This window comes from Seriola dumerili, unplaced genomic scaffold (genome assembly GCF_002260705.1).
Source record: "Seriola dumerili isolate Sdu_G_001 unplaced genomic scaffold, Sdu_1.0 BDQW01000756.1, whole genome shotgun sequence".
In the NCBI taxonomy this organism is placed as follows: Eukaryota; Metazoa; Chordata; class Actinopteri; order Carangiformes; family Carangidae; genus Seriola; species Seriola dumerili.
Window position 1 is genome coordinate 124,249 of NW_019175011.1, and position 21,810 is coordinate 146,058.

The following is a 21,810-nucleotide window of genomic DNA, read 5'->3' on the forward strand; positions in this document are numbered from 1 at the left end:
ATCATTATACAAATTTCAATTACATTTACAGAGGGAGTAAAAATACACATATAATCACATTATAATTGAAAGAAAAAATGTTTTGCCATACATGTATATCTCTATTTTCTACATTAAAACTTATCAATCAATTAATCAATATTGTCTGTTCGTTATGTCATTGAGATAACCAGATAACCACCATCTGTGCAGTGAAGTATGGAATAAAAGATGTTACCTTGGTCGGAGACCATACTCTGATATAAAGAGATGTTGACCAGGGATATTTTGCTTTATATATTAAGGCATTTAGATAAATCAAACACCAGATGAACCATGGTATATTTCTCCTTCCTTTATACCTCATCTCTCCTTGTTTCCCTTTCTCCTTGCTACACATACGCCAGGAATATTACCTCAGAGACATAAAGGTTCCCTGTGAACTGACTGACCTTGTGACTGATGGTCAGAGTCACAGCAAACATTATCTTATCTCCAGTCTTTTTTTTTTCATTATGTCTTTGCTGGTTTAGTATGGAAGACAAAAAGTTACCGTGTTTGGAGATCATACTCTGATATTAAGAAATGTTGACCATGGAATTTTTATTTTATACCGTAAAAGCAACAAGAGAAATCAACTTCAAACACTATGAACCACCTAATGCTAATCGTTAGTCTTCAGTGTGTAAATGTTACAAATTGCTGCTTTGAGTGACTATCAACCTTTCCAGTGTGAAAGCTGCACTAATCAATATTTTTATATTAACAAAGGGCCAAATGACTATGTGTAATGTGAAAAGAATTGCTCATACTGACAAACCCTCAGAAAATTATCACCTGACTTTGCAGTTTCCCTCAGCTGTACAGATTTGTCTAGTTAATGCTTTTGCTTCACTGTCACCGCTCCCCTGAACCTCTTCTCCAGCAACAGCAGGGAGCTGTTTTCAGGGGAAAAAGCTCTGATAAACCCAGCGTATACTGGCTTCTGTGCACCAAATGGCAGGGAGATAAAGTTAGATAATAACAGCTGCACATAGTGGAGCATTTAGCAGCAGACACCTATTTTTCTCGGGGGTTAGTGGAGACCAGAACGGAGCTACAGGGAGAGTGAAAAATCTTCTTGAATTCAATATTGGACTTAAACTCCAAATGAACGCTAATGTTGCCATGTTAAATAAGTTAAATATAAAACAATAATTGTTTGTTAACATGCTCCTCATATTAATTTAGAAGGTGATGACATGCCAGTGCTGTGCACTAACACCAAGACTATCAGACTATCAGCTGAACAAGAGCGACTTATCCAGGGTGAGCGGTTGGGGCTACTAGTGATGTGGTAGTCATCATTGACTAGTGCAGCAGCTAACAGTGGACTGACAGCTAGCCCGCTAGCCAATTGATTAACAATTGACTGTACAGTCTTAATGAAGTGGTATGTTAAAACTAAGTCATTTTCAAGCAAAGATAACAAAGCCATGACACTGTCAATCGGAACGGGGGGGGGGGCAGACAAAAAAAAGTCCTGGTCAACCTCTCTCAGAGGAAAAGCACAGAGAGCATCTCCAGGTAAATGGGCCATTTTTGTGTTACATCATCCTCCAGCATACAGATTTAGAGGGAAACTGTTTTGGTGCAGTGACTTGCATAACAGTTGCCAACAGAGGGCTGGTGCCAAGTCCTCTGTGACAACCAGAGCTGAGCCAAGTCTTTCTGGAGCCCTGAGCGCACACACACACGCACGCACACACGCACGCACACGCACGCGCACACACACACACACACACACACACACACACACACACACACACACACACACACAGACACCACCACCACCACCACCACCACCACCACCCCGCTATGTCCAATCTTCAATATTATATTTTGAGAGCTCATAACTTTCCCCTTAAAGTCAGTCTATTTCCACACGTTCAGGCCGCTTAGTTTTCCTGCTGGTTGCTAGTATAATTTGAAAAAAATGAAAACTACAAATGTTTTTTGATGCTGCAGGTGATATGCGGATATTGCCGACAGTATGTATGCTGGATGTTAACTCCATTGAGGATACATCGTACATACTGGTTAAAACCAGCTTGTATTATTTCCTGTTAAGACTGCAATGTAACACGTATCTCTTAAACTATCATCTTTGAATAAACAGCAATGCTATGGGTATCACTTAACAGGCTAACCCTAGATCAGTGGCTCACAGGGTGGGTCACAAGATAAATGTAATACGATTAATAGGAGAGGAAACACAAAAACTAAAAAAAACATGGATATCTGCTACAGAAAATAATTATTTTGTCTGCTTGGTTGACATTTTCACAACCAGGAGACATATGCAATGAGCAGTGAGGGGTCACAAGAAGGCATTGCTTTGTATTAACAGGTCACACTAGGTATTAAAGGCAGTGTATTGTCAGGAAAAGACAGTACAGCAGATAATAAGCAAATCTTTACTGCACAATAAACAAAAATCCATGACCTTTGTATTCCAGCAGATGGCTCTCTTGTACAACTCACCACACCTGACTGTATCCCACAACATTTAGTTTCTCTGCCTTCATCTGAACCATCAGCCTATGAATAAAATGCATCAAATCATGTAGAATAATGTACTTCATCACTCACTCCCTGTGTCTCTTATGCAGGAGGCTATAGTTTTTGGCTTTATGAACTACATGTAAGACATGCGTTGTACCATGTGTGACCAATATTTCAAAGATCTTGACTATCTCAGAAGAGCGGATGATTTGTTATGACTTCACATAAGAGGGTTTACTTTCACAAGAAACCTGATGAAACGGCACAACAGGCTGTTACGACTATTACTTCACCACTGAGATTAGTCCATCGTCTCCATGCACTGTCCACATAAAGAGGAAGCGCTGACACACAATGTGACTCTAAACAGAAAAACAATTGTCTTTCTGGGAGATAACTGCTGTCCTTGAGGGATGTCATATGCAGCTTCTGAATACAGTTGACATCAGCAGCAGCAAATATTAATAATGCAGAAGAAGAAGAAGAATATAAGAGTATATAAACTTAGCACTCAGAGCAAGGAGAAAAGTTATATTCAAAGCCTTTATTTAACTGGCTACTATTACTACCCTGGTGAAAACCCTGCAAAGGTTATTGGGCTTTTTCTGTAACTTTTCTCCCTGTTCTGACAAAGAGTGCCTGAAGAATGTCTTCTTTTCTGTGATCAGCCTTTTTATCTTCAAGGATACTGTAGGTTTCTTGGACTTACTACATGTGAAACTGATAGGCCTCTTTAGTAGCTGGCCTCTTTCAATATTTCTTCTTTTACTTTTCACATGGTCAGTGATATTTAAAAATAAAGAAAAATGTTTAAAAAATGAATAGTTTGTGTTTTCGCTGTTTGGCATGCAATTTTTTTTTTGTTTTCTGTTGTTTTGTATGTAGTCTTATGTTGAATTTTGTGTTTGTGTATTTATCTACATGCTGGGTTTGTGATTTTGCTGTTTGGTCTGTATTTTGTTGTTGACTTTTGTGTCGTTTGTATGTATTTTGTGATGGCTTTTGTGTTTTGTTTGTATTTCCTTGTTGACATTTGTGTTTTGTGCTGTTTTACATGTATTATCTTATTAAATTTTGTACTTTGTGTTGTGTTTTTAACATATTTTCTGTTGGCTTTTGTACTGATTTGCATTTTCACGAAAAGTTTTGTTTTTTTGCTCTTCTAACCAATGTATTTTCTTGTTAACTTTTTTTCATGTTGAGTTTTTATGATATTGTAGACTATGTATTTCCTTGTTGACTTTTGTGCTGTTTTGCACTTTCTTGTTGACTTCTGTGCTGCTTTGTGAGTATTTCTTGTTGACTTTTGTGCTGGTTTGTATGTATTTCTTGTTGACTTTTGTGCTGCTTTGTGAGTATTTCTTGTTGACTTTTGTGCTGGTTTGTATGTATTTCTTGTTGACTTTTGTGCTGCTTTGTGAGTATTTCTTGTTGACTTTTGTGCTGGTCTTTTCTTTTGAGTATTTTAAAACTCCCACATAACTTAAACGTTACATACTGTGGTAGTGGTTCACATGCTTTAGCCTATAGGCTACTTGTCCCTATAAAATTAAAATACAGTGTGTATCATGCAGGTCTATTTGTTCTGTAGAAACATAAAAGGAGGCGTTTCCCGGAGTCGGTGAAAAAAAATTGAGGTTTGATTGACACTACAGCCTGTTTTGCTTGTCGCGCTTTCACGACACAGAAACAAGTCAGTCGCTGGGAGACGACTTCACTATGTGACTGTCTCAAGAAGAACTTACGAGGCAGACACCTAACGGCAAATCAAGGTTTAAGTTTATTAAGTTATTATTTAAAACTTAGAACAGGGTTACTGGTGACTGTCGAGGCTGACTGGCTGGTTGAGGGTAATTCCTCCGTTTTTTTTTTTTTAGCTAACCAGCTTAACGACAGCGGTTGTTTTGACTGGACTTTGAGTTGGTTGTGAAAACTAACTTCACCCAGCTAGCTAGCGAGTGGGGTTAGCTAGCTAGCTAACTAGCTCAGCTCAGCTCAGCTCAGCTCAGCTCAGCAGCTTAGACACCAAACGGTTGTCTGTCTCCCTTCAGCTGCAGCAGCAACTTAAAAGGAAAACCATCCTTCACATGGAGAGAAACAACAGCTCAGAAGGCAAGTACATAAAGCTACCGAGCGGTACATTGAGCTAATCGAGAAGTCAGAACTTAACATGCTTTTTTAAAATTTATTTAACTTAACATTACTGATCCCTGCTTAGCCGAGGAGGGTGGGTTACTACTACTGTAAACATGGAACACAGTGGAGAGGTCTGTGGGATGAAAACGGTGGAAATGTGCTTAAAAACTTAATGAAAATGTGGAGAGAGAAAAAAATCTGTACATATAGGGAAGCATGTTGGTTGTGTGCCTCTTATCACGCTGCATTTACAATGACAGTATTCACTGATTGTAAGTTAACATCCGCTTTCGGTGCAAACCAAATTTTAGTACTGACCACTTAAGCTTCATACCTTGTTCTCGTGGCTGTATGACGCTAAATAGCCGTTTCGGTTAAACGTTACTGCTGTTGTAACGTAATGTCATGTTGCCTAATTATGCTAATCGCTGTGGTTTCTATTCACAGAGCACAATGCACGGAGCAAGCCCCTCTGTCTGTAGTAACCTGACAGATATGTGCACCGAGAGATGATATGGCAGAATTTCGGGCAAATGTTACAACGAGGCAATAGGCCAGTCAGGAAATTGGAGTAAAGCTGACACATAAGGCTTTGCTACCCAGCAGCTTTGCCAGCTTGTGTGTGTGTGTGAAAGAGAGAGAGTGTGTGAGTGTGTGTGAGTGTGTGTGTGCTCCAAGTGCCTATGGCGGAGTTTGGGAAGGACGGAAGCCTTCCTCCATTGAATCTTGAGGATACGGCCGTGCCCAGCGACGAGGCAGCTGGCAAGACGCATTGCGAAGTGTCGGTCTTGAATGGAGACTGTGGGATATCAGAAAATATGGTCGGCTCAGGATCCGTCGTCGCACCTGGCAGCCAAGCCGGGGTGGAAACCGCCAACACCTCTGTCGGAGTGGATGGCAAAAATGAAATACCACGCAGGAGCAGCATTATCAAGGTAAGCCTTGAAGTTAAAGTCTCCGTGTTATGCCATTCATTCGTGTGAGCTAGCCTGCACACCTACAATGAACATAGTGTTGGAAGTTACAATGCAAAGCCCTGCTCTCGTTTTAATAGCCCCTTTTGAGTGCATCATTTGCCAGCTTTTCAGTAACCTTGCCTATGAGTGTGCTTCATATTTTCAATGAAATAGGTGGTAATCACAATATAGGCCAGTAAATGGATCTCCAGTAGCACATCCTGTACTTGGTCTCAATATTATTCATAGAATTTGAACAGCAGAGCTTCGCCTTATTCTTGAATCTCAATAATCTGGCTAATGTGTATGCCTGTAGAGGCTGGATAAAATGAGATGATCTTTGTTTCCAGAAGGGAAAAAATTAAGCGTTACAAGAGCAGACAATACAGGAATAAAGCAGTAACATGACAGTACACTATGCTCATTATACTAATTTGTACACTAAAACAAGTTTGTAGTGTAATATCAGAGATCAAAATTGTAAAATGAAGATTGCACATGGATGAAGGTGGACGGAGGTAAATGGGATGCCTTTGTAGAGAGCAGCAAATACAGTAAATGGCATAATATAATGTATTGCACTTGAGTGAGAATGAGACAGTGTCCATACAGTGAATAGCAGTATATACAGTTGAGTCAGTTCAGTACAGCAGCAGATACTGTAGAATGAAAGTGGTTACTGGTAATTAAATATCATGCAGGTGCCACTGAATGTTTTTGTATGTTGACCTCATATATGCACAGATTAATGAGAGTTTGCCTCAACATTGTTTAGGTGTTGTACACTATCAGCTGAATATGAATGTAGTAGTGAGTAACACAATGCAATATCTCATATTCCTTCAAAAGAAAGGTGGTCAGAGGAAATCCTGAACTAAACACTCATGTTGTGTTGCCCTGTTCCAGGTGCTGATCTTTGGATGCTGTATGTATTTCAGAAGTATATATGCAAAAAAAACAAACATACTTTAACTGATTAATATCTCTAAACTCTTTGGTCTCAGAATTTTATGTATATATATATATATATATACATATATATAGTGATTGTAAGTTTCAGCCTTAAGTGATTTTCAGCCTTAAGCTGTGCACTTTAGTTTACTTGTCTCCTCAGCATGGGCGTAGTTGTCATAATAATGTCAGTCATAAGACTCTCATTATTGTTAATGTTAACTGTACTCTATGCCTACAGAACATTTATCATAACATGGACCCCAAATGGTTCTTGAAAGAGATGTCATAAATGTATTCCTCTTGTGTTGATGTGTACGTTTGGCTTTTAGAGGTCAGTAAATCAGCAAAGTCAGGGATTTAATTCCCTCTAGAGCCAGCTAGATTTAAAATGCATGAGCTAGTGTAAGGAGTTGTTGAGAAGCAATTTTCAAATGACAGTGTCTCATGCATTTGAGTGAATTTGGTGGCTTAATCGTTTATTATCATGTGCAAAAATCAATACCATAATTAGGTATATGATTTGATACCTCAGTGAGGTTTCCCTGCGGTGGGTACAGTCTCCTGCAGTGGACTGGGTTCAGCAGCTCACCTTTTCACTGAGGTTTTGCAGGCAACACATTTTTGGCACATTGTGGATGTTGATCTTTGATGTGCCCTCTGCCTGGAGATTGATGGGGGGTGATATTGACACGTCTGCCTTGTTAAGTTCCAAGTAATTTCTAACTACACAAGGACCTGTCTCAGTTCTCAGGCCTTTTGAGTGTTATTTTATTTATTTATTTGTTTTTCGGTGTGTGATGTTCATTCCTGTGAGCTACAGGCTCTGTTGAAACATGCATATTACTTGATCATCAGTAGATTTTTTTGAAGGCATTTTGGATTCAACTCAAAACTTGTTGTTGCAGAGATGCCAGAGGAAGGCCTCTTTATGTAACATGTTAATTTGAAAACCCTCACATTGCTGTTCCTGTCCAGTTTAGTCAACCGTTCCAGAGGTTTACATGTGGTGGTCCAGTGCCAGGGCATCCATGCATACAAGAAATCATGCTCAGTGACCTAAGTTCAATAACTACCATATCAGACACATCAGACAACATAATAAAAGCCTTCATGACGGCGCATATGAAATACATAAAGGGTCACTTATGAAATGATTTTTGTGGCGTTTGCTTAGCAACACAGCACACAGATGGATACACATCCAGTGAGTCACACAGCAGAGATGATGATAAGATGATTCTGATAAGTTGGAGCCAAAATGAATGGCACGTTAAGTTAATATTAAGAGAACATGGACTCTTACCAAGGTGCGGGGTGATGCAGGACGTGAAGTTCATAGTCAAGACAAAAAAAATATCCTTCATATTTCATAGCTTGAAACTTTTTTGTGTGTCATAAATGAATACTACTAGTGCACCAATAAACCATTAAGTAAGAATTTCTATTCTGAATTGAGTGACTTGAAAGTGATTTGGATTTCACTGATACTTTTCAAAAAGTGATGTGAAAATTATAAGCATAAGTGGATTTAGATAGAGAAAGTGAAAATATGATGTCATCACTCATTTTCTGCTTGTGTGAAGCTTCCCATCTAAAGGCTATCATGCAAATCAAATATTCAGCAAGCCGCGCTCTTGTCTGCATGCCAATATTTTTGTTGAAGGCAGTTGTTTTTGCTTCTGACAGCTATGACTGATCAAATATTGTTCTGAGACTTTGGTTGTAAAGGGTTGGACCAGTGTTAACAAGGCAGCCTGTTTCACACTGCCAGTCCAAGCCCTCAGTTCTTGTTAAACAGTTTCTCGAGTGATGGGAGGATGTGGTCGGAACAACACCGACCGCATTCTCATAGTAACAGCTGTAATACCCCGTGCTTAACAACAGGCTGACTTTTGTAGAACATATTTGGTGGTGTGGGTGTTAATGCATGTTTGTGGTGAGAGGGTTCAAGCTTGAGACCTTTCTTCCAAAATTGCACGTGCAAAGTCTAAAAACCTGAAACCTACAGTTGTTGGCTGACAAAATAACATGTTTGCGGCACTTTTAATTCAGTGGTTTCTGAATGCTGAACTTAAATTGATACTCCACCCAAAATCTGCACTTACCGTCCCACTTATCTTTTCAATGATGGCACATTTTCAAGCACAAATATGTCCACAGAAGCTTCTCTAAACTCCCTAGCTTTTAATTTGTATGCTCAGTATATTTGAAGCTATTGTTTTTGTCCAAATACACTGCCTCCATGTCGCCCCCAAATGAAACAGACTTTTCTGGGACAATGCTGGGCATATGAATTACTGTAAAAATGGAAACGAGTATTATGCAGAAAGAGTGGTTGGAGAATTATTTATGGATGTTGCTATTCCTTGGAATTCATTTTAACTGACATTATTTGAAGTTGCCCACAACATATGACCACATCTTCCTGGAAAGATGAATCTACCACCGTTTGACAGCCATCTACATGGGGTTTCATAGTTTGAGAGGTTTTGGGTGGAGTAACACTAAAAGATAACTTTTCTTTTCTCTAAGGAAGTTTTTTTTAGTTTGTAGAATAGTTTATAGGCTTGAAAATTAAATGATGAGTGTGTGGTATGTTTTTTTTTTTTTTTTTTAATTTTCTCATGAACTGCTGCACAGCTACTCCATAAGTGGACATCACCTTTGTTCTGATATTAACGCACCACATTTAGAGATTTGTGCAGCTTTACCAGAGGTATCTACACTTTTGAGTGCTTTGTAGTTTGAATTATAACTTTTCATGTTCTCAATTCATCAAATGTGTAAGTGCTGTATTAAAGATATAGTGTTGTATGTTTAGGTTACATAGTGACTATGTGATACTAAAGCATTTATGCATAGCTTAAGTGATGGCTTAGGTGTTTACTAGTCCATTTTAAACCAGGCCTTCACCAGGAAATTATAACCATGTTGTGTGTGGGTGGCCAGTGGCAGGAGAAATAATGACCCATGGCTACACTTTTCTTCCCACCTCACTTCTCATCTCAGATCATCTCGAAGGTAGGTGAAGAGGATATTTCCATTGCTTTGTAAATAACACTTATTTCGCAGCTCTGGTAGGAGAAGAAAACAATCTTAGCTTGTGATATAACCCTGTTAAAAGGGAAAACAATATGGCAATAATTATGTTGGACCAGCACACTGCCGTGAGTCTAAACAAGTCTGAGTTAAATAGATTCCCCTTTGAATTCATCTCTTAAACATGCTTAAAGGTGAAATGTTGTACTAGCGATGATGAGAGTGTTGGCAACGCTGTCTGTGAATGCTTCCTGGTGACATAATAGAAACTGTTTGTGCCAATTCATCTTGAAAGAGCAATGGGGAAACTCCAACACTCGGCTGGACTACCAATGGTGTAATTTTATCACTCAGTCAGTCAATCAGTGAGAGACATTTGTGTTTTCAGGGTGTGCCCCGCTGTTGCGGTTCACCCAAAAAGTCTTTCAGTTCTGTGCAAGATGACAGTGCATCTTTGCTACGCACATTGTACATACCTACATTTACATTTGACAATAATGATTTTAAAACTGGTTTCCCATAGTTATAAGTCTTGGCAGAGTTGAAAGTCATTGTTAGGTTGTAGATTCCCTTTGACTACGTGGTATTTACACTCACTGAGCACTTTCTTACGAACACCATACTAATACTGGATTCCACAAGATTTTGGAAGGATTCCTTTGAGATTCTGCTCCATGTTGACATGACTGCATCACATCATTTCTGCAGATTTGTCAGCTTCACATTCATGTTTCTAATCTCCTGTTCTACCACATCTCAAAGGTGTTATATTGGATTCAGATGTGGTGACTGGGGGGGTTGACCTCTGATTTGTGACGTGGTGTATTATCTATTGAAGGCAGATGGTCAGCAACAATACTCAGATAGTTTGTGACATATAAACCATGATTGATTGGTATTAAGGGGCTCAAAATGTGCCAAGAAAACATTCCCCACCCCACTTGTTAACAACACAAGGCAGGTTGGGTCCATGAATTCATGCTGTTGATGCCAGATTCTGACCCTACCATCTGCTGCCTCAGCAGAAATCCAGATTCATCAGATCAGACTGCGTTTTTTTCAGCCATCAACTCTCTAGTTTAGGTGAACCTGTGCCCACTGCAGCCAGTCTAGGGTAGACGTGTGATGTTTTTCTGCTCACCACAGTTGAAAAGAGTGGTTATCTGAGTTACAATAGCCTGTCTGGCAGCTTGACTACTCTGGCCTTTCTCCTCTGACCTCTCTCATTAATAAGGCATTTCTGCCTGCGAAACTGTCGCTCACTGGATGCTTTTGTTTTTGGCTCCATTCTGAGACCATTGTGAGTGAAAATCAGCAGTTTCAGAAATACTCAAACTAGCCTGTCTGGTACCAACGCTCATACCACGATCACGGTCACTGAGATCACATTTTTCCCCATTCTGATGTTTGATGTGAACATTTACTGAAGCATCTGACATCTATCTGCAGGATTTTAGGGATTGCACTACTGCCACATGATTGGCTGATTGGATAATTGCATGAATCTGCAGGTGTACAGGTGTTCAGTGAGTGCATATTGATATGTGAGTGTTTTAGCAGTGCTTTCCTTGAGCCAAAGTGTTGTAGTTATAAAATAATATCCAGTCACTTTAAGTAAAAGGATGCTCTCAGTATTTCCACTGCATATCAAGTATGTTGTGCTCTGCAAGGTTAATGCTAATGTTGTGTATGTGTATGTATGTATATGAAATACATTGGCCCATGTAAGTACATCACTGGAATGTGTAAATGTACAGGCATTAATTGTCCTATTTTGTGGGACTGAAAAGAGAACTGAGGCAAGGGAAATGAACTGGGGAAAAGTAATTTCTCTTGAAATGACTGTTGATGTAGCCTTAGGCAATAAAGCTAACTTTGTGATATTCACACTGTGAATATGTTCAATAAATTCCCTTTAAGTAGAAAAAAATGTCAACTGCACAGTGTCTTTTCTCAAAGTGGGTGGCATAACATTTTCCATTAAGAAGGTGGTGATGCAAATGTTGTTGATATTGCCTAGCATTGTCAAATTAATTATTCATTGCGTCATTCTAGAAACCAACACTTAAGTGTTATGACTTTCCCACCATCATATAACCTAAATATGCCAAGAACAGATTGTTATTTAACACAAACTCCACTTGTGCTTTTTACTTCAGAGAGGGACTTGCTGAATATATCTTTGAGCAATGTAGCTTGCACGCTTAAGTGCAATCCTGTTGCCCAAACCAATGCCGATGGCAGTTGATGGGGCAATTTATTTAAGATCTTTCGACAGCGATCCTTGATACAGGGTCCTGCTGCTGTCTCACAGTTGCCATGTGTTCAAGGCGACTTACAGCACTCAGTCCCTTACTTGAATCATTGCCTATTCATTCATCAGCTCAGGTGTCACTGATTTACACAAGTGCTGCTTGCCTCACCCAGTTATTTCAAGGATAGCTCAAATGACTCGGCAGTGATTACAGTTCTGCCACATTAATGGTAGAAGTGGTTCTACGCCCTTATGATGAGTTGCGTTAATATTTTACTGTAATCATAAATGAAGCACAGGAAGGAGAGTATGTATTTAAACATTTAACATGGAGTTAAATCATAAATAATTATGTTTCAACGCCACTGTCACATATTAAAATCCCAGATTCAAGGCTGTGACTCAGATGTCAATAAAAGACATCTAATAAGCCTCTTGAGAGAAAATGCAAGGCTGACTGTCACTCCTAGAATGTATGTTTAGGGTTTTAACAGGGTTTAGCTGTTCTGAAGTGCTGATGCATAATTAACATAATCCACACTATAAGTATGTTGATATTGTCTACTTCAGTGGTAATTGCTGTGGACTAGAGCTACAACAATTTGTCGGTTTTTGAGGCATTTTTTCAAGCAAAAATGGAAAAAAAATCAAATGTAACAAATTGCTGCTTTTCCTTGTCTCAGCATTATAATAAACTGTATATCTCTTAGTTTTAGACTGTTGGGCGGACAAAACAAGATCTGTGGTGACATTAGCTTGCATTCTAGGAATTGTGGTGGTTGTTTTTCAGTTTTTCTGATGTTGTATAGATCAAAGTGTTTATCAAGTCATCAAGAAAAAAATAACTCAGATTATTCCATTGGGAAAGTGATTGTTAGTTGCTGCCCTACTGCCGACAAGCTCTTCACTCTCCCTTGTGTTATTGGTGCTTAAATTACCAACTGCCATTTCTTGCGCACTAAATATTTAAATATTTAATGAGACTATCCATATAATTGTCAACTATGAGAAAATCTTAGTGTTTATATTATTTCCAACACTGTTTACAGTGAGTCCTCCCTCACTGTAATTTGATCTCATCGACAAACTTGTTGGTGTTGACTCAATGAACTGAAAAGCTCTGTTTGAGGTGATCGCAAACTGAAGCCCTGCCAAAGTCTACTTCTGTTTGCAAGGAACATGTTAACATGTAACAGCTATTCTGTGGGCACTTTGTTCCACAGTGTGGGCCATATAATCAATGATTGACATGTTGAACAAAGCTAATGATAAAATGATATTAACATTGTTTTTAAAACACTCTGATATTAACTGTGTTTAATTCCTTGAGGAAATAATCTGTGTCGACTGGATTGAAATTAAATTGACCAGGTATTTGTTATTCCCTGTGCCTTAACTCTGTCTTGCATAACTGTTCAGCCTTCTCGGATGAATCAGTTAAGCTGTTGTTGCAATATTGACAATGTTGGCTGTGGAAATCTTATGAAATTGGCAGCTAATAGACTGTGTTAATTTTACTCATAGTGCAGGAAGAGCGTTTGAAGCCAGTCAGTGCTCTCAAACCGTCTCATCTTTTGATGCTGAGGCTGTGCTGATGCCTCTCTCTCTCTCTCTCTCTTTTTTGTTAGTCTGAACTGTGACATGACAGTTTTGCTTGATCATTTTCCAGTTGAGGTCTGATCAGAATAAATGCTTTGAGGTCTGATGTGACAGGGTATGCACCGTTACATTACAGTACTCATCAATAAATGGATAATCAGCATTTCTAGCTATGTTTGTTATGGCTCAATTTGAGATAATGCTGCTTTAATGTGCTTACACCAATTTGCAAATATTACACCTTAAGTAAAATGTAGAATCTAGCTGTTTGAGGCAAATTACCTTTGTTTCAGTGCTATGCTGGCATTCTCATTCTCATTAGCAGGTGCTCAACATAAGGCTAAGGTGGTAGGTAACAGCTGTTTCGTACCTCGATTCTGTGTTTTGAAAGTTTGAGTCTCACCCACACTAATAAGGGTCCACATAACAGTTGCACCCTGATAACGCTATAGAAGCATTAGTCACAGGTTGAGGTTTTCTTGTAGTGGTTTAACCCAAAGGGGGAGAACTGGAAAGGTCTGACATCCAGGCTTAACACTTAAAGGTTGACTGCAAAACTGAATTGGAATCACATGCTCGCCAACTTCCCATCAGGTCGGTCTTTCTTTCACTCAGTGTGACAGCAGATGAGTTCAGACAGTTAATTTTCAAAAATGTAATTGTCTTATGTCCTTACGACTTCACAGAAAAAAGAGAATTTTGTCATTCATCTCATATAACTGCATCATAACAGATAAATTATACTGAATACAGGACAGGTATAGGTTTCTTTTTGTGGTAACAGGGAATTTAGTTTAAAAACAAATTAACCATCACTGTTGCCATCTCCAATAGCACATTGGCTTTGCCTCAGCAGTGTGGGGTCAGTCGTTCGTAACCCCACACTGGTCCTGGGGAAGATTACATATGGTGTTTGCATTGTATGCAGAGAGCTTTCGTATGATTGGGAAGTGTGCTCCTTGTGAAATGAGAAATGCCACTGGTAAGTGTTAACTGGCAATGCCATTTTGCTTGGCTTGCTGGTTGACATTTTTCTCAGGGTCCTGTTAAATATTTTATTCGCAGCAGCCATAAAAATGTCTAAATCCTTTCTAACATCCGGCTTTTATCCAATGGCTGTGAAGAAAACTGGGAAGGCTGTCATCATGAGGCTGTGTGTGATGTCAAACTGCACACACATGGGTCAAGTACAGGTTAAACTGTCACTGTCTTTGCTGTCTACACTACGCCCAACGGGGAAAAATGCGAGTCACAACAAAGAGTGGGAAGCTTCTTATAACTGGGTGAAGCTAGTGGAAGTCAATTGTCAGTATTTTTTTTTTATTGAGTTATTTTTCAATTTCACACAGGGCAGAATACAACGTGAAGCAACATGTACCACAGTACATGTGAGTCTCTATGGATGCATTGCTACTGAAACCCATAGGTGACTGCCAGGCAGATAAGGTAACAGCAGTTGAAATTACTAGCGTTGACCATGCTGTGCAGCACTCCTAATCACACAGGCCAGCAGACTGTGGTGGTAAGCTAGTGAAAATGTCATGTGGTTGTGCAGAAGCAGTGCCCATAGTTATAGATGTGCTTGCACCTGCCTCTATGGAGACTTCTTTGGGAGAAAAGAGAAAAGGAATACATGAGTGCAAGCAGACTATTGCATAAGACCATAAGAACTGTGAAACTTGAGCTTCCTTTTATGCTGACTCTACTTACCCAGAAAAGGCGTTAGGAAAGTTGAATTCAAATAAAATGTATTTGTGAAGTCCTGCACCTTCTAAAGGCCTAACCTGTGACCTGCTAGTTGATTGTGTATGTTTATTGTGTTAGATAGACATTATAAATCGGAATTTTAGAGCTGTCCGACATTGTCTCACACGAACGTACTCTTTGGCCCACATTTGGTTTTTTGGGATCTGGTTATCCTACTTGGTACAGTGATAGAAGAGGAAGTCTATTATTTTTTTCATATAGCTAATATCTGCAGGCGAGAGATCAGTGATGGTGTTCACAGGGTGATCTTTCATCAGGATCTTAGTAGTAACTACCACTCATCCAGAGCCTATGGGCTTTTTGTGAAAACGTCATAAAATGAATTAATGACATGCGTAGGCTTTGTGGTCAGAAGGTATTCAGTCTGCTCCTGTAGACATAGAGCTTAGTGTGCAACTTAATAAAGCATCAAAACTGTGTAAAGGCACTTAATAACTTTACTGAATTAACAAATTAATTTATTGTAACTGTGGTTAATGGCTCAATCAATATTTGAGAACATGAGAAGCTTTCTCCAAAAGCCTAGAGCCAAAAAACTAAGAGCTGATGTAGAACCTGGAACTGCTCCACAGTTTGGAGGAAAATGGTGGTGAACAATTAACTGAGAACACCTAAGGCTATTTTTTTTCTCCGGTTAATAGTATATTTTCAGAACTGAAATACTGCCATAGAGAGCACATTTGAGTATAACTTTTGAGGGAACATTTTCTAGTGTCAGCAAAGTCCTTGGTTTCTAGCTTTGGGAAAGCGTTACTCATGCTGAGAAATGGGACTTTTCTCGAGCATGTGGACAACACATTTCAAAATTTTGTGGTCTCTTTCAACTGCTTGTGCTAATTTTGTTGCGTGCTCTTGTCACTTGTGCATATCCACCCAGCAGCATTATGCAAGAGAGCATTTAGTTTTAAGAGGTCAGACAATCCAATGACTGAAGAGTGCTTTTCTTTTGGTTCAGCTGCACGACCAAAATAACCAAGTCAATTCGTCAGTTACATTACATCAACAAAAACCCCTCAAATTTACAAATGCATGGTCTGAATACTGTTAAGTGTCTTTGACAGATATTCAAGATGATAATGAACAAATGCATACAGAATTAAAATAATAGATCAGACTAAACAATATAAAGTCATAAAGTGAAGAGAATGCATTTACATTGAGGCCCCTGCTTTGGTGTCAGCTTGTGTTGAGCTCTAGTGACTGATAACCTCTAGTCACAACCGCAGTGTTCTAGAACTAGATATGCTACCCCCATAATGTTTGTTCAGGAAATGGTAAAGCTTTAAAAGTTTACTCCCATGGTAGTCACCTCCTTCACACTTCATTTGACCAACAACTGATATCATATGGTACAGAACAGCAGCAGCTGGGCCTTCACCAGGTTCAAACTCCTGTGGGATTTGACTGCAGTGCACCTGGAGAACAAAAAGTCTCCACATGCTATTTTAATCAAACAACAGGCTCTTGACTAGAAGAGTGTTTATCTTGTGTTACAATATTAAACGTTGAACACATAATGACTTTAATGTGCAGTAAAAAATGACATATTGTCTTAATTAAAATAATTTTATTTTCACTTAAAGGTATTAACTAAGAGAGAACGGTGCATTTATGAGAAAAGAAAATATATCCCAATAAATTTAAGGTGTAAAGTTCATTTAATGTGGATTTAAAAAGTTCTTTCCTCCTTCGGTCTCCAACAGATCAGACTGTGCAGGTGAAAGGGATATGTTGGTGTTTTTCTCGGCCTTGATGGCTTCATCGTATTGTATTTTGTGAGATCTTTTTTGGTTGTATGAATTGATGGTGTTAAAATGGTTGCAGTGCGTGTGCTATTTCCTCTTCCTTACTGTCAACAGTGAGGTTTCCTTGTGACTCATTTGTTCTAGTTTTCGTTGTTCCTCCTAAGCGTTTTCACCGTGTTACTCTCCCAACTCTCTTTCACACTTTATATTTGTTTTCATCTCAGCCTCCTCTGCCTGTTGAACCTATCAGGTGGTGTTAACACAGTCTTGTTATTTAACAAGGCAGCTTGGAAAGAAATTTTCAGGAGTTGGTAACGCAAGAGATCTCCATGCTAATTGTTAAGCAATGCAATAGCTATCATAAACAAATGGGATTGCACATGGTTATGTATATGACTCAAAAGTGCAATTTTTTATGCATTAATCATGCATCTCTAATAGTCAACTCGTAGAGAACATGGGATTTAAGCATAAAATACTCAGAGATTGAGCTTTGTTGTAATGTTCCTTCATGTGCATATTATTATGGATTGAGCAATACTGTATATATATTACAGTATATATACAGTATATATCATTATATATATAGGTATATATTACCTTTGTTTTCTTGTAGTCTGCTTAGAAAAAATTGGACGTGCACCAATCCAACTTACATATATGGCACTAAAAACTGCAGTCTGTTGTGACTGACTGAATGAATTGAACTGATTTTCATACTTAACACTGAATTTTGTAACAAATAAAGTCAGTACTGAGATTATGATTCAGTCACCAATGAGCCACCATTTAGCTTTCACTTTTCTTTTCTTTTTTAAATAAATAAGGATTTTTTTTTTTTTGCTGTTCCAAAAAGGTAACTTTGAGCTTAAATCAGTTAGATGACATACTCTGGCACCTTGTGGTATGTTTTAACTTTAATTTGTTGGGTATCATACAGCAACACGTCACCCCACTTTACTTTGCTTGGTAGGTAGTGGAAAACTTTAATACAGCCATGGCTTAATCATGACTCTTAATCTGAGGACTAACAGTCTACATTAAACCACATGATGTTACATGTTTCCACATACAAAAAGAAAGTCTGCAGCATATCAACATGTCTTGTGACTTTAAAATGCTGATATTACATGCAGTGGTAAACAAGACTGACTAACTGATTATTGAATAAGTCTGCTCATGAACATCACTAGCAGCCACCGAACAATGGAAACCACAGAGACATATATTAGGCTAATAAAAGAGCCACATTTGGACCAGTCTGGTCACAGTGTTCCGTTTGTATTCAGATGAAATTCCTTTGATTGACTTGATTAACATTATTGTGAACTGAAACCAATCCTGCTAAAAGTTGCTTTGTGCTGTGATGCGATTCAGGTGATTCACATTGCTTGTTGTTGGGGATGTAGGTAGAACAGTGGAGCAGAGAGTAATGGGTCCCCTGTGATGTCCTCGGTTGTACAGGCAGTTCATAATTGCTCACTGAGCCAGAAAAAAAAATGCAAGATTCAGCCCATTAGGGGATTCAGATTCCTATGGGATCTGTGAGCAGTTGGATATACTCTCTCACTTAGTCATACTCTCTCCATCTTGCTTTCTCATCATCTCTTGCTGTGTTTGCTTCTCTCTCTGACTCATTCTCTTTCTCCTTCACTCACTCATCACACACCCTCTAAAACACACCAAACATATATTTAAACAGTATGTAAAGGCATAAAAGTAATCTACCTTATCAGGGTGAGCCTACCGGGATCGGCCTGTCATTATCTCTTTATTATGGAACCCCATGAAAACATCTAATATCCCTTTTTATATTCCACTGACTTGCTTTCAAAATGTACCACTGCGTTTCTTCTCTGAACATAACTAAAAAGAGAAATGAGCTCAGTAAAGGATAATGAGCACTGTTAAGCAACAGCTATGCAAAAAAATTCTTTTAACAATGAAACACAGACTGTGACCTCAATTCCCCTAGCATTGTATAAAAAAATTAGTTTCACAGATTTAAAAGAAGTGATGAGTAATAGCATGGCGTGGCAGTAAGTTTTTGTATGTGTACACCTGACTAGATAAGGTTGTTGATCAACACCGGTGACACAGGATGTACTCACTGGTGCTGTAATTTTCTGGCTTATGAAATGTACTTTTTTCGAAACATGCTGCTGTGGACTTAAATACACTCCCCATCAAATTGTGCAGGTAAAATCCTTTAAAGTAATCAGTTCAATTTTTTCTAAATCTTTGGAGGACAGATCAAGGTCTTCTAAGGTTTAACTTGTTTTGGTGATGTGCTTTGGCCTGGCTAACAAAATTTTTGGAATCACTTTGTGTTATTATTATTGAAATCCAAGAAACAGAGATGAAGTATCTGATAAAACTATAAATAGGCAGTCTGATAATGGTGATCATGTCTTTTTAAGGACCTTTTTAAGAACTAATAAAACTGTACTTATTGCAAAAGAAAACGCCCTTGGCCACCTCCACCTTCCACCAGAGCCAGAAAACGGACTGTTGCATAAGAAATAGTCCTCTCAGGAAATAATAACATATGCTAAAACAGAGATGTGTGTGTGTGTGTGTCTGTGTGCGTGAGTGCAGTATTGTTTTCTAGTTTTGGTAAAGGAAGCAGAGGGAAATCCTGAGGTGAATGGCTGGCATTGCAGCTCTTACAGTACAGCAGGAAGCAGGCACATACCATCAGTAAGCTGTGACTGTGTAACAAAGGGGTAATATATAGTCTAGTCCACATTCTTGCCCAGATCATAAGGATTATCTGCAGTCATGCATTTTGATTTTAAGCTCCCCTTTTATATAATGAACTCCCTTTGAGCATCAGACAGTGTAAAGGAATGTGATTAGTATGTTTACAGTTTATTTGACATGGGCCATGCAGGGTTCACAGAGAGGTGTAGAATTCATCCAATCAGAGTAAACGTGTCACAATCTGTGTTTTGAAATACTCCAGCACACAGATGGGATTTATAATGATTAATTGATTTAAAAAATCATTTCATAATATTATTTGGCTGGGTTTAAAAGTTCAGAGTTGCAGACTGAGGCTTTCCTGGATCTGTTTGATAGGATGTTTATTATTGTACTTGATTGTATTTGAGATAGTTTTTACATTGGGTAGGACTTTGTTTGCATCTCCTTGGCTTCTGTCCTCTGTACATATCCATTTAGTTTTATCATTGTATGTCATCTACTATGGTGTCTTAATTGTGCAAATAAACAATCTGACTTACACTATGCTGTCAGCAGCAGGCTGCACTGTCGTCAGTAACTGCATATTGTCAGATTGCAAACAAGTATGTGCATGATGTAGCACAGCACAGCCAATCCCTGTGTACCTCTAACAGCCACTGCCGAGCCATGGTAGTGTGTAAGATCATAGAGGAGACAGTAAGCAGACGGGACAAAAGTTATTATGATGAAACAGCTTCAACAATTTCTAAAAGCTGATCTGCTACACTGCCATCTATCTCAATTGGTGTAGTCAAAAACTAGCCTTCTCTGCTGAGAGTATTTACAAAACTAAATTTGTTTAAGTAAAATGCAGAAGATGTGACTGTTACGAAGGATGTGTGAAAGCTCATCTATCCATTTACAGACATGAAAATCATACATGCAACCAGTGCAATCATTTTGTGGCTTTGTCCATGCTATACGCATCTGAGTTTGATTACATAAGAGGTTGTGAAGGTTTTGAGCATTTCATTTATCCCCAAAGGAAAATAAAGACCAAGGGTTTCTACTGGAGTGCAGTCAGGAATTTTTAAGTTGGCAACATCCTATTGTTGACAAAGTGATGCATTCCTTTTGTATTAAGTGGTACCAATACGCTGCCACATGATGATAAACAATGGTTTGGGTTTGGCTGGTGCTAAATTTGTGATATAAGTTTGAATAATTTAAAATATAAAATGGTGTCCTTGTGCTGAAGGAACCTGCTGCAGTGGAAAGAGCAGGGTTCATTGAAAATGTCAGAAATGTGGCTGCTGTAGTTAACTGGATTTGTGTGGGCGATACTTCCTGAGGGAGATTCCCTGTTCTATCTCCATAATATACAGTGACAGGTACCTTAAGTAACCCAACAAAGTTGCTGCTGTGATTCTGTTCAGCAAATGCTCCAATGGAACAAAGAGGGACCAGGAAGGAAGGACTAAACATGGAGACAGTATATCAGAGCAGGCAGCATGTTGTGTTGTTCTGTGGTATAGGCATTTACTGGAATTTGGTCTTTCCAGTGTGACAACTTCAAGGCACAATATTTAAACCTGAATCCTTTTGACATTTGTCAAACTTAAAATATTGTGAAATGGGTATTTCACTGAAGGCAGAAAGGTATTGTAAACAGATTTGGTTCCATTAATGAAGACATATGGCAAACAATATTACTGCTGTAGTGACCAGGATAGAGGTTAGCATTTGTGTTTGTCCTGTGTTTCGTTTTTGGCTTTAAGAGAATCTCCATGTACACTAACAAAGGTGGATGGTTGACGGAATGATTGAGGGAATGATTAAAACAAACAATTGTCACTGTATTGACAAGCAACACATTGTCTGGTCTATGTACGAATATGAATCTGGTGTAATACAATGTTATGTGTGTGTACTTAACAAAGAACTGTATTTTCTTTTTTGAGTCAGGTTGGTTTATGTTTCCCTCTTCACCTGTGAAAGATTGAAAATAACCATAAACGGACATCAAACATTTATTCTTTACAGACTTGGTTGATTTGTTTAACGATGAGAAACAAAGCAACATTGAGCATAACCCTATCTTCAAACTGTAAGAACTTGAAACATGCATTTATATTACTTTAAAACATAAAGA

General features: G+C 38.6%; 1 protein-coding gene across 1 annotated transcript in view; it reads left to right on the forward strand.

Moving 5' to 3' along the window:
* The first annotated feature begins 5,110 nt into the window (after nt 1-5,110).
* The window catches only part of LOC111236889 (inactive phospholipase C-like protein 2), a 35,025-nt gene continuing 18,325 nt past the window's right edge, over nt 5,111-21,810 (forward strand). The window contains exon 1 of the mRNA XM_022765788.1: nt 5,111-5,594. Coding sequence (XP_022621509.1) covers nt 5,343-5,594 — 252 coding nt within the window. The 5' untranslated portion in view covers nt 5,111-5,342. The remainder of the gene's footprint in view (nt 5,595-21,810) is intronic.